This window comes from Neovison vison, chromosome 7 (assembly GCF_020171115.1).
Source record: "Neovison vison isolate M4711 chromosome 7, ASM_NN_V1, whole genome shotgun sequence".
In the NCBI taxonomy this organism is placed as follows: Eukaryota; Metazoa; Chordata; class Mammalia; order Carnivora; family Mustelidae; genus Neogale; species Neogale vison.
In genome coordinates this window covers 164,340,270-164,353,068 of record NC_058097.1, presented here as the reverse complement: position 1 = coordinate 164,353,068, position 12,799 = coordinate 164,340,270, and the positions used below count along the sequence as shown (strand labels likewise).

Here is a 12,799-nt window from a genome sequence, read left to right as displayed (position 1 = left end):
GGGACAGACTAGGAAAAGGAAGGCTTTTGGTGGCATAGCTAAGATACCTTCCCATTCCCACCCTAGGACTGACCGGGTGTCAATGTCAGTTCAAATTTCGTGTCTTCTTAAAAACAGAAAGCTACCTCCCAGAGACACAGGGGAGAGAAGCTTCTATTCTTGGTGCTGGGGTAGGTAGACCCACCCCTGGAAGGTGACTCTAAGTGCCCTCACTGCTGAATGAGGTTGGAAAGCTAGCAGGCATTATTTCATGTAGGTCTCCTACTCCAAGGTAAAACAATTTGGATTTTATTTGAAAAAACAATAGGAGAAGCCACTGGAAAGTTTTAAGCAGGTAAGTAATGTAATCTGATTAATAATTCAGGAAGAAGAGCCCAGGGAAGATGCTGTTGCAGTAGTCCAGGATGGTAACAGTGGAAGGAGAAAGATTGGAGATCCATTTTGGAGGTTGAAACAGCAAAGTTTGTTAATGAGTTGGATGCTCAAGATGAGAGAAAGGGAGGAACAAGGATGATCCCTAGAGTTTTGACTTGAACAACCAGGTGGTTGCTGAGACAGGGAAGGCTTAGGAGGAAGACCAGGGGAAGTCAGTGTTCCTTTTTGGACAGTAGGTTGTTTTTTTTCTTTTTCTTTTTTTTTTTTAAGATTTTATTTATTTATTTGAGAGAGAGAGTGAGAGAGAGCATTACAGGGGAGAAGGTCAGAGGGAGAAGACTCCCCTCAGAGCTGGGAGCGGAGCCTGATGTAGGACTTGATCATGGGACTCTGGGGTCATGACCTGAGCCGGAGGCAGTTGCTTAACCAGCTGAGCCACCCAGGCACCCTGGACAGTAAGTTTGAGAAGCCTGTTAGCTATCCAGAGGGAGATGTCAGGTAGACAGTTGGGTATGGATCATGGTGTTGGGGTTTGAGTTCTGGTTGGGAGCAGTCACCACATTAATGGCACCTCAGCACTTGGGAGTTAGCAGCAGAAGGGGATCTGGCAGAGGAGACAGTGTGGTCAGAGAGAAGCTACCCATGATAAGATGGCTATTTTCTCTTACAGGTCACACGTGCTAGGAACTGTAGTCAATATGGGCAGGCAAGGGGAGGTAAAAGCAGGAGAAATCAGAACGAGGGGAAGATAGGAAAGCTAAGGGTTTAGCTCAGATAAGCCTGTATTTCTTTCTAAAGAGTTTGGATTTAGTCTTGGAGGCCTGTGAAAGTCATCGATGGTCTGAAGGGTATTGGCGGGAAAGAGGCATCGGGACACCTGGGGAGATTTTGTGGCCTGGACAGACCTAACTACATGCCAGCTCCAAAACAGTAGGTCCATGTATACTGTGAAGAAATCTGCCAGGTGATTCTGATGTGCCCTACCCATAATGCGAATGGTAGTTTTTAGTGATTCCTTACTCTTACTCTTAAAAGTTTTTTTTTTTTTTATTAATGTGTGCATGTAATTTAAGGATTTAAGTAGTATGGCCCCCATCTGTCCCTACTCCTGATTTCTGTCCCTTTGAGGCAGCCACCTTCAATTCTTTCAGCAGTTTTACCAATTAATTTCTGTATTTTCAAGTAAGATTCTTACACTGCTCCTTCTTGATTTTTCAATTTTAGTTATCAATAGACATTTTACTCTAGAAGATAAAGATTGAAGTCTCTTGTACCTTGCTGTGCCTTTCCAATAGACATACACTTATCCTTATCCTGGCTTCATAATATAGCATCATTTTTGTACAGATCACTAGTCAGTTTTTATATTATTATGACAATATGAATATTCACAGCTGGGCCATAATGTACTGTAATTAAATTTACTTTGTTGAACAATTTTTTTGTTTTCTGATATTGATAATTTTCATGCTTGTGGTTTACTTAGTTTTCCTTGTACAGATTATAATTTCATCACCAGATTCATAGCTACATGTCTAAATCTCCCTTTTCTCAGTATCCCCAAATAATCAGTAATCCACTCACAAGGTAAATAAATAAATAAATCCAAATACCAAAGATAAATCCTGAAAAACAAGGATCCTTCTACTTTATTTTGGAAACCTACTTTCACTCCCTAAAGACCAACCACCTTGTTAAAGAAAAATTAACCCTGTCCTTCAGCTTGCTTTTTTCACTTGATGTATCAGTATATACGCAAGTCTGTATGCAAATATCTGAATGTACTCTGGCTGTCTTTCCATGTCAGCACATACAGACGTGCATCATTAATTTGAAATAAGCAGAGCAGTCCATTGTATGCATCTGTAGTGGTATTTATACCATTCACTATTGATGGACGGTGAGGTTGGTTACAAACATTTGCTATTACAAACCATGCTACAGTGACTATCCCAGCCTCATTGTCTCTGCGTACGAGTGCGCGTGTACTTAGAGAACAGATTCCTTGAAGTGGAGCGACAGGTCAGAGGATATATGCCATTTTAATTTTGAGGGTTATTACAAAATTGCCCTCCAAAGTGTCCTAGTTTGTCCACCTGAGAACTAGCACTGAGTCCAGCACCGAGAACTACTGTTTCAGGTTAACTCCTTGCTCCAGTGACCACACAGAAGGTGGTCGAGATGGAGAAGGGCCTGGAAAGAAGCAATGATCGAGTATAATAAGGTAGTCCTAGCTTGGGTAGGAGGTGGGGAAGACCCAAACCGAAGCAGTGAAGATGATGAGACTTTTGAGGAGGGTGGGTAGGATACACAGATGTTGAGGCTGGGTAGGTACAAAACTTGGCAAATTGCTTCATCGAGGCTGGGAAGGTGAGGAGGGCCATAGCTGACGTTGAACAGTTTGACTTGGGCTTGGTTAGTAGGTAGACGTGGTAGAGCCTGGAGGTCAGGAGTTTTACCCCTCCCGGCCCGCCATAGGATTCTGATGTGCATCCAGGCTGGAGAATCCGTAGCTCAGAGTGAGCCATAGCAGAGGGCCAAAGGTGGAACGCTGAGCCCTCCAGCCCAAGGGGTGGACAAAAGCAGTGTCTGTGAAGGCAGTGAACAGGAGATGGGTGCAGGGGTGGGGGTCGGGGACCAGGGAACTAGAGTGTGAGGGAGGGAGTTTCGTTTAGAAGGAGTCTGGTTTGTGCTGGGAATGAGGACTTCTCCTTGGGTTGGTGCCTTCTAAGGAGGCTGGGAGCCACTGAAAGAGTATCTGGAGCCTTAAGATCTCTGCTGTCTTTTGATCAGTCACTGGGGATTTGGGTTCCACTGAACGCCTTAATGGGCTTACATGGGCAGACATGACCCATTCTTCTGAGTGGAACTAGGATTTTCAAGTTAGGTTAGGAGCACAGTATGGGGAGAGGAGGACAGGAAGAAATCAGAAAAGGTCACATGGCCAGTGAGAAACCGTTTGTGGCAGGGGCACAGAAAGAACTTTCAAAAGCTGTGTGACTGATAATGCAGTTGTAAGCTCTTGGTTGAAATGTCTCTACCTAACTGCTTCTGGCAGCCCACAAGCCTGTGTTACTCTACTACACCCAAGGGCCTGTGCTTGGGGCTCCAGGGCACCCAGGTGAGCTAAAGCATGATGAGTCAGTTGCAAAGTAGATGACAGGGCTGGGAAAAGCGTTGGACTTTCCTTGCATCTGAGCTGGAGGTTTGAGCCTTTCTTGTCTGAGGGGCAAGGTGACATGAGGTCTGTAGATGAAAACAGTTCATTGGCCTTGGGGGTCACTGAGTTCACAGCGAGAGGAACTTCAGTCTAGTGATGGAAGCAGATCTCAGTGGGCTGAAAGAAAAAAGTGAGGACTTGAAGACACCCTTTTGAGAAGAAAGCTGTCTGTGACTAAGCGAAGTGCACGGTCTCTGATCATTCACTTATATCTGGAAAGGACAGCATCTTGCATTCTCAGAATTGCTGTTTATTTATCTTAATAGTACATTTGTATTTTCTTATAATTAAGTAGTAAGTAGATCTGGCTGCCTAATGAAAGAGCCTCCAACTTTTGAAAATACAGAAGAGGGATGGCTGTGCTTTGTATGATTAAGACTGTGCTAGTCTCGTTCGATGGGGCACATTGACATAGGAAGGAGGGTTATTTACACTGTAATATGATCTTATATTCGTGGGTCTAGACCATGCAAGAAATTATTTCTAACTGTTCTTTTAGTTCTTAGAGATATATGTTGTGTTTTTCATCATTAAACTCCTTTAGAATGATGTTTTGCGAGGACAGACTGACATACCCTTAGAATTCTACATTCTAAGAGATTGTTTTGAAATTCTAGCCTTCCATTTTTTCCCTCTGGTATTTCAAGTAATTTACATACCTGTAATAAAAAGGCAGGGGTGGGGATGGAATCAGGGACTCAGCTGTTACAGTGAGGAACAGTATAGAAAGTGAAAGACCTGCACAATTAAATGTGGACCGTAGGGTGAGGGCTATCTGCTGCATACGTAACTGGTTATAGAAATTGATTTTACATTTTGATATGACCAGTTTGTAGTGGCTATATGAGAATATCCTCTTTGGTGCCTTTTGGAACAGGGAGGCCCCTTGGAACAGAGCAGGGTATGAAGGCAGGGGACCTGGAGCTTTCTTTTTGGGTAAGGATGGATTTGGTGGCCAGCACATGGGTCTGCTCTCAGGGGCAGAGCTGCTCTGGGTACTTCCTGCCTATTTTGGGGGGCTCTTTCCCTCTTCTTGCAAAACTTCTTCCTGTGTCCCTCACTCTATCATTGGTTAGTTTTCTTGGTTTGGCCTCTGGAGCTCACCATTGCACTGGGATTTGGGGGTTTGCCTGCAAATGGCCAGCAGTGAGGGCTCGGGGGTATGACAGACAATGCAAAAGCAGAGGGCACAGGCTAGAAGATGAGGCTGAGGGCTTTGGGGCACCACCCTGTGGGGGACTCTGACTGGCCGGCTGGCAGGCACCAAGAACAGGCTGCAAAACCAGACTGAAGGGGTTTGGGAGCAGAGCTAGGACATACTTTGCATAGTCTGAATTTTGCATTGGTCAGAGTGAACAATGGTTGGTGAAGTCGTGGAGTCCCCGGGAGAGGCCCCCAGCCTGGTTTCTGCCACTGCTACCACTGCTACCACTGCTACCACTGCTGTTTGAGGATTCAGCCACTGCCCCTTACTCAGATACACAGTCCCCTCTGACTTTGGGAAAGCAGTAGTAAACCCTGCCACCTAGTGGCAAACAGACACGCTAGCCAGACGCCCTAGACAAGTCTGGCTGAAGAGATCTTAAAATTACCTCCCATAATTGCAAAGATAACAATAAAAAGAGAAGAAATCTACCATTTTTGAATGACAGCTATTTCTAATCCGCACAACAATCTGTTAGGTTCTTCGTATCCTCATGTTATAGGAGGGAGAGTGAGGACATAAAAGACATTTACTGAGGTCATAGTGAGAAAGTGATTAAATGAGATGAATTTAAGAACAGTTAGAATAGCACTTTTTAATTGGCCACCTGGAGGGCTTGTTAGAACACAGGAGGCCGGGATCTATCCCCAGTGTTTCTGATTTGGCAGATCTGGGGTGGGGCCTGATAACCTGCATTTCTTTCTTTCTTTCTTTCTTTTTTTTTTTTTTTTAAAGATTTTATTTATTTGACAGATAGAGAGATCACAAGTAGCCAGAGAGGCAGGCAAAGAGAGGGGAGGAAGCAGGCTCCCTGCTGAACAGAGAGCCTGATGTGGGGCTGGATCCCAGGACCTTGAGATCATGACCTGAGCCAAAGGCAGAAGCTCAACCCACTGAGCCACCCAGGCACCCCTAACCCGCATTTCTAACGAGTTCCCATGTGGTGCTGATGCTGCCCATCCAAGACCATACTTTGGATGCACTGGCTTAGAGCAGTGGCTAGCTGGTTATGCATCAGGACTTTGTCAGACTGTGGACAATACCGCAGAATGCGAGACCTAGTTCCTGCCCTCTGAGGATTACAGGTAGGCTGGGAAAGTGACGTCTTTCTTCCAAGGATAAAAAGGTTGCATCAATAGAAAGACCTTGGACAAGTTTCCTACAACATAATAACTAGGTCAGAGCAGAGTGGGAGCCCTGAGGGCTGCAGAAGATCTCTCTGGAAGGAGCATAGGATAGTGTCATGGAAAATGAGTGCGATTTGGGTGACTAGGGCAAGGAAACCCCATACAGGTAGGGGAGGGAAGAACAATACTATGAGAGTAAAGAGAGGTAAAAGGGAGAACCTGTTGGGAAGTAGCTTCTGTGCATCAAGCATGGAGGCTGCATTTTCTTACTTGTCTCATTTACTCTTCAGAACAATCTTATAAGGGAGATAGTTCTGTCCTCATGTTACCTGCAGGTGAGGAAGCTGAGGCTCAGAGCCCTCCAAGGGTCATCTAGCCAATGGATGGGAGAGCTAGCATTCAAAACCCAGGTCAAGCTCTCTCCACATTTTCCCACTCTGAGAAGTAGCCCAGGTATGTAGGAGGCTAGATGGGATTAGGGTGAGTCTCTCATTCCTAGATCCCAGCAAGTGCAGGGGTACACCTGAGTGGATGTGCCTCTTTAACAGTTGGGCCCTAGATGCCTGGCTTGCCCCAGCCCAGTCCTGTGGGAGCAGCAGTGAGAAAACAGCAGGACTGCAGGTGGGTTGGGATCAGGTGCTAGAGAGTGGTGAGTTCCAGGCTGAAGAGTTTCGATTTTATTTCATAAGCAGTGGGGAGTCGTTGACGTTTTTGGAGCAAGGGAGTGATTAGATCCAAGCAGTTGACTGTGTTCGGTGTGGACACTGGTTAGGAAGGTCTCTGAGTGATCTGGGGGAAGATGATTAAATCAGTATCTGGACTAGAGTAGTAGAAAAAGAAGAGAGCTGGTGCCGGCCACTTCCATTAAGAGCCTCCAGAACTTGGTGTGCGGATACCAGCAGAGGGCAAGTCTCAGTGACCCGGGAATTAGCGGGCATTTCCTAGGAATAGACACACCCGTTTGGAAGAGCTGACTGATAGCGAGAGGGAGAAGAGGAGGCGGGTTTCATCACCTTGCCCTTGAAGCGTTGGGTATGGGGTAGCTAGGCTGCCTGATGGGGAGGCTGATACTCCCAGGTGGTTGGACAACAATCGTTTTAGAGTCCTCCGTGTAGGGAGGGAGTGACTGAGGTCTTGGGCATCTGCTTCGATTGTTCTTTGGGGGTTCTCGCAGGGCTCCCTCGTGCCTGGCACTGTGGATTTACCTCGCCGTGTTTCGGCACGATTCCGTGCTGGTCGTCTTACCCGTCTTCCTCCTCTCTCCACAGCCTGCCCCTGGACCAGACCCTTCCTCGCCAGGGTCCCAGCCAGTCACTGTCCTTCCCAGAAAATTACCAGACTCTGCCTAAGAGCTCCCGATATCCCTCAGGGGGCTCCTCGCCCCCTCCCCGCGACCTGCCCAGTGACTATAAGTATGCGCAGGACCGAGCCAGTCACCTGAAGATGTCGAGCGAGGAGCGCCGGGCGCACCGGGACGGCACGGTGTGGCAGCTCTACGAGTGGCAGCAACGGCAGCAGTTCCGGCATGGCAGCCCCACGGCGCCCATCTGCGCCGGCTCCCCAGACTTCACCGACCAGGGCCGGAGCAGAAGCATGCTGGAGGTGCCTCGCTCCATCTCTGTGCCTCCATCTCCCTCCGACATCCCTCCTCCGGGCCCTCCGAGGGTTTTCCCACCCCGGCGGCCACACACGCCAGCGGAGAGGGTCACCGTGAAGCCCCCGGACCAGCGGAGGAGCGTGGACATCTCCCTGGGGGGCTCTCCCAGGAAGGCACGGGGCCACGCCACCAAGGTGAGTCTCCGGAGGGCTGGCAAGGCAGTGGGGTTCAGCATTAGGGCACCAGGATCCTCCCAGGGTTTGAACACTAATTTGAGCAATTTCAAATAAGGAGAGGTGACACCTCTGTGGGACTTTTAGGTGCCAGGTGCAATACTAAAGGCTTTCCTTTAATGCTTTCCACAACCCAATGAGGTAGGTGCTATGATGCCCATTGCACAGATGAGAACCCTGAGGCATTAAGAGATGGAGGATCATCCAACTGGAAGTCTGCGGGAAAAGATGTCTGTGTTCAGCTGGTTCAGTAATTTATAATAACCTGACTCCCACTTTACTTCTCCAGGGGGCTTCCCCAGTTTACTGTTGTTATAACCCAGTAAGAAATACATGGACACCCTATTTCACAGATGAAGAGGGAGAGTGCCGTGGGCCAGGCTATCTCGGCAGAGAGGGGCGGAGGGGGCAGAGGTTCGGTCCACAGGCTGATCTCCTGTGTCCCCCACTTGTAGAACTCTTCTCATGTGGACCGCCGCTCCATGCCCTCCATGGGCTACGTGACCCACACGGTCAGCGCTCCCAGTCTCCATGGAAAATCGGTAAGCCGCCCCTCATCTCCCCTGCCCCGTGAATGTGCTACTGCCTGCAGGGTGCCGGCTCAGCTCCCTACCCCGAGCCCATCACCGGCAGTGTGCAGGGCAGCCTTCAGCCCCCACGTTAGAGATGAGGAGGCTGAGGCTCAGAGAAGTCCAGTGACTTGCTCCATGTCATCCAGCTGACTTGGGCTCCTCCAAGATCGGAGGAAGAACTTAGGGGAATGAAGGAGAATGTGCGCTTTTCTTCTCTTTCAGGCAGCATTTTGCCTGCAGTGTTTTCCCAGCGTCTCTGCCGTTAGCTCCTCTCCTCTCGTCCAGGTCTTTGCTTTGGTTAGTTAACTTTGCCTTTAAAGCTCCCGTCGGGGTGAGGTTGCACTGTTCCTTACTGTTTCCTAAAAAAAAGATAAAACCTGCTTCCTGCAGCCCCTTTTCTGCCAGCGCCTTTATTTGTCCTGATGACAGAATTAATGCAATAATTACTTAATGGTGTCACGTCAGTGCTGTCCCGGCCCCGGGGTGAAGAGTAATTATAGCGTCGTGCTCCTGCGGTGGCTAATTTCCTCGTGATGTGTCTACACACCTGCAGCTGGAGGAGCTCTCGCGGCTTCTCACCCGCTTACGGCGGCACCAGGCGCGGCTGGCCAGCGTGCGCAATCTCGCCGTCGGCCAGTTACTGCAGCACCAGCTGACATGGCCCGCCTGCCAGGTCAGCGCTGCTGGGCTCTCTCAGGGCCGGGGCCTCCCTGCTGTGGGGCAACAGAGTGATGTGCTGGCCCGTGTTTTCTCGTGCCCACGCTCTCGTCTGTATTTGCTGTCTGGCTCGTCCCCTCATTCCCTGCCTGTCTGCTTCTGGTCGCTATTGCCAGACACTGTGCAGGGGCCGGGGTGGGGTAGGGGGTTGTGGGGCAGTTGGGGGGGTGGGGGGGAGCCCACGCCTCTGGTGCTGGGCAGGGGCCTGCATGTGCCGTGAAGGACCTCGACGGTGGCTTCTCCGGCTGTGAGTAGTGACTGCCAGGCTGATGTGTGGTCATGTCTGAAGGGCTGTGCTGGCTGTCATCCTTGTTGCCACTGTGGCTACTCCTTGGGGTGCAGGAAGGTGTGTTTCACTGGTGTCAACCCAGAGGGAAAAGGCAGGTGTCCTCTCTGATCTGGACAAAGCATCCTCATGTCCCTTATCCTGGAGAACTTCACTGTACCCTGGAGAGGTGAGGGAGGACAGGGGTTACTGCCACACGCAAGGCACCGGATCCAGAAGGGGAAGTGACTTGCCCGGGACCCCTCAGCCAGTGGCATGCAGGCTGGAGCCCAAATCAGGTCCTATCTGCCATAGTGTTCTAAACCTACTGGGACATGGAGGTTTGCAGGCAAGTTCCTTAAGGAGTGGCCAAGGAATTGCTCTCCCAGGCATCTTGAGCAGCTTAACAATGTCCATACAAGATTGGTCCCTCTGGACTGCATGAAAGTAGGCAGGGGACAGAAGAGGAGGGTGACAGGATTGTCACCTTCTTTAACTGTCCTGTTTAGAGGGACCCAGGAAATGTACTTGGAAAAATGAATGTGAGAGAACACAAGCAAAACCCCTAAGTTGTGAATTTGAGGGATTTTTAACAATATTCCTGTGCTTAGTCCTCCTTGCTGCTGTTGAAGGTGTATAGGGACTGGGCTGATTGGGGGAGTAGGAATGGGTGAGGGGACAGTTTAGAGATGGAAATACCATCTCAGAAGTCACCAGTTTCCCTGTCAATGGTCCTTCAGGTCTTCTCATGCTTAAAAGCACAGCCTGAACATCTCACATTGTTTACTTGTTTGACATCAGAGGTGTAAATGGCCTTCTCCTATAGCTCTGGTTTGCCTCAGTTTGCTGGGATCCCTCTTAGCTGGCTGAGCAAGTGGCTCCTGGGCCATTTTTCTTAAGCATTTACAGCCCCTCTGCCTAACAGCTTCTGTGGGCTATTAATGGGAAACACAGGTCCTAGAAAATGAAAGAGTCTTTTGCTTATTTTCACTGTTCCTGGTGATTACACTGAAGAACTCAACGGATTGTCAGAGACAGTGTGGGCAGATAGGTCTGACACTGAAACTTCCTCAGCTCGCTCCTGACATGGTCCCATGCTGAGCAAAGGGAGGTGAGACTTCCAGTAGCTGCTGGGGCTTATCATCCTAGAACCCAAGGTCATGTCAGGACCCATCTGGGTCCCCAGGTCATCTCCCTTCCCCTTTGAGACGTTAGCCAATCAGAGGGTCATTTTGCCTCACGCATATTAAGTGGGTCAGTGAAAAGGTTTGATGACAAGGATTGGAGCATTGGTGATTGTTGGGTCCCTAGGTCAGAGGTTGCCTGTCCTCTTCCAGCTAGATCTCTCTAGTTCTGTCTCAGGAGCTCACCACTGGCCTCAGCTGCACTGCTGCCCTAGCCCTGTGGTGGTATGTGTGCTGTCTCCCCATCAAACTGCACCCCCCACACCCACCACCCGCCTACTGCAGGACTCACTGGCTTCTCCCCACAGTGACCTGCAAGATCCTTCATGCTCAAAGAAGGCTCTGGCTACACTGAGACATTTGTGCTTCCTCTGTGGCTGCAGGTGTTAGCCCGCTATATAGTTCCTTGACCCTGAAGCTGTGCAGTGTCAAGGATTCACACACGAAGCCCCAAGTTTTGGAAACTCTTGGTGTTCGTAACTGTCTTTTTTCTCTCTTTGCTTCATTTGAAGGCTGATGATACCTACCTCCAGCTGAAGAAGGACCTGGAGTACTTGGACCTAAAGGTGAGGGATGTCAAGCATCTTGCCTCCCTTGGACATGCACCTTTCTGAGCGTGTCAGCTTCATGGAGCCAAGCCCAAAGTCAAAGGCTGTGCAGTTCTTACCAAATCTGGATCCCAAATGAAGACATCTCCTCTCTAAATTGGAAGTGTTTTATTTCTTACTGCCTTGAATACTGGGTTCAGTTCCTTGTGAGTTCTGCTATAAGAGTTCAGTTTTATGAAATGAGGGTACTAGATCTTGATCTCTTCCATCCTCAGTCAGGACCCAAAGGCTTCTAAACAGTAACTAGTTCCTTCCTCAGAGGTTTGGCTCATAGGGTGCCACTGACGTGCGTTTTCAGCCACGAATATCTTGGTCGCTTTTTTTGGTTTTGTTGCTGCGGGAACAGGTTCCACACGGAGTTCTGCAGCTCTGAGACCCACCATGGTGTCCCAGGTGGGAGCCCCCGGTATGGTTAGTCTCCTGTCTGCATTCAGGAGAAGAGCACTGGGCACCTCGATGTAGGTGAGAAAGCTTCGGGCTCGAGATCAGCCTTCAGAGCACAGAGACTGAGAGAAAGCTGGCGGAGAAGTGTGAGAGGCATTCTACGTGAAAGAGGGCTGCTATTGTTTCCTTACCCCGGCTCTCTGAAAGCTCCTACTGTGAAAAGCACTTCTGATGCCTAAACCATGAAATTGACTGAAGGAATGTGACCTTTAATTAACTGTGGGTGTGAGAGAGTGGCGAGCTGTGGAAGGACACCCAGGCTACTGTCACGGGGCATGCCTCCCCCAGATCCCCTGGGTACCTGGCTTGAGGTGTCTTTAACATGGGGATTGTCATCCAGCCTTGTAGAAGCAAGATGACAAACAATAGGCACTGCGGTAGCAGATGCAGGGGGCCTCCTCACACTGAGACAAGATCAGAGCCTTTGATTAGGTATCAATTAGTTAGCTTCTAGATCTGATGAGCACTTGCTGTATAACTAGCTCTAGAGAAGCCTAAGGGACATGTAAGAGGAAAAATGAGACTCTCTGAGTCTCTGAGAAACTCCCAAATAGTCTGGGTTAGAAAAAGAAAATCTCCCAAAATAACACAGACTTGTTTATAACAAGTTTACAAAGATCTGTCTGGCCTAGTGCTTGGAATTGAAATAGTGAAGGTCACCGTGGGCTGTGATGCTGGGAAGAGTTCTGAAGGAGGTAGCACGTGTTTAGAGCCTTGAAGAGCCAGAGGGTTTGAGTTGATTGAAATTAAAGGGAAGGGAACAGTGGGAGTCAAGGAAAGATAGGGAGAGAGTGGTGTGGCCAGGGCTGGAGGAGGCAGACTATACACGTTCTTTAGGAAGGAGGGGTGTGTAGTGAACAGAAGTCAGACTTGGCTTTCTGACATGAGCAAAATAAGGAGGGTTCTCTCAAAACGAGGACATTTTCTAGCTTATGTGGTGGTCGGATCACACAGAGCACGAGTGAATATTGTAGGTTTGGTAGTCATGCCTCAGGATGCAGAATGTGCAGCCCAGCCCACCCTGCTGTGCCCTGATTCTGGGCAGGGTCCTCCCAGCATGCCCACCACCCCTACCTGTCCCAGAGAGAGGTCCATCCACCTTCACCTGCCCTGTGTTACCACCTCATTTCCATTCACTGGCCTCCTCAATAGCCAGTCACCATGCCACCCCTTGGTTCTTCTCACCTCAGCCCCAGGGCCATGCAGTCAACTAGAAGTGCTTATGGAGCATTCACGATGTACTTAGGCTGGTA

General features: G+C 49.2%; 1 protein-coding gene across 7 annotated transcripts in view; it reads left to right on the top strand.

Moving 5' to 3' along the window:
- PLEKHA7 (pleckstrin homology domain containing A7) overlaps positions 1–12,799 on the top strand; it is a 214,089-nt gene that overhangs the window by 167,066 nt on the left and 34,224 nt on the right. For all 7 annotated transcript variants that reach the window (XM_044258894.1, XM_044258899.1, XM_044258895.1 and 4 more), the window contains 3 exons: positions 7,195–7,717; positions 8,212–8,298; positions 11,007–11,060. In XM_044258894.1, the coding sequence (XP_044114829.1) occupies positions 7,195–7,717; positions 8,212–8,298; positions 11,007–11,060 (664 nt within the window). The remainder of the gene's footprint in view (positions 1–7,194; positions 7,718–8,211; positions 8,299–11,006; positions 11,061–12,799) is intronic.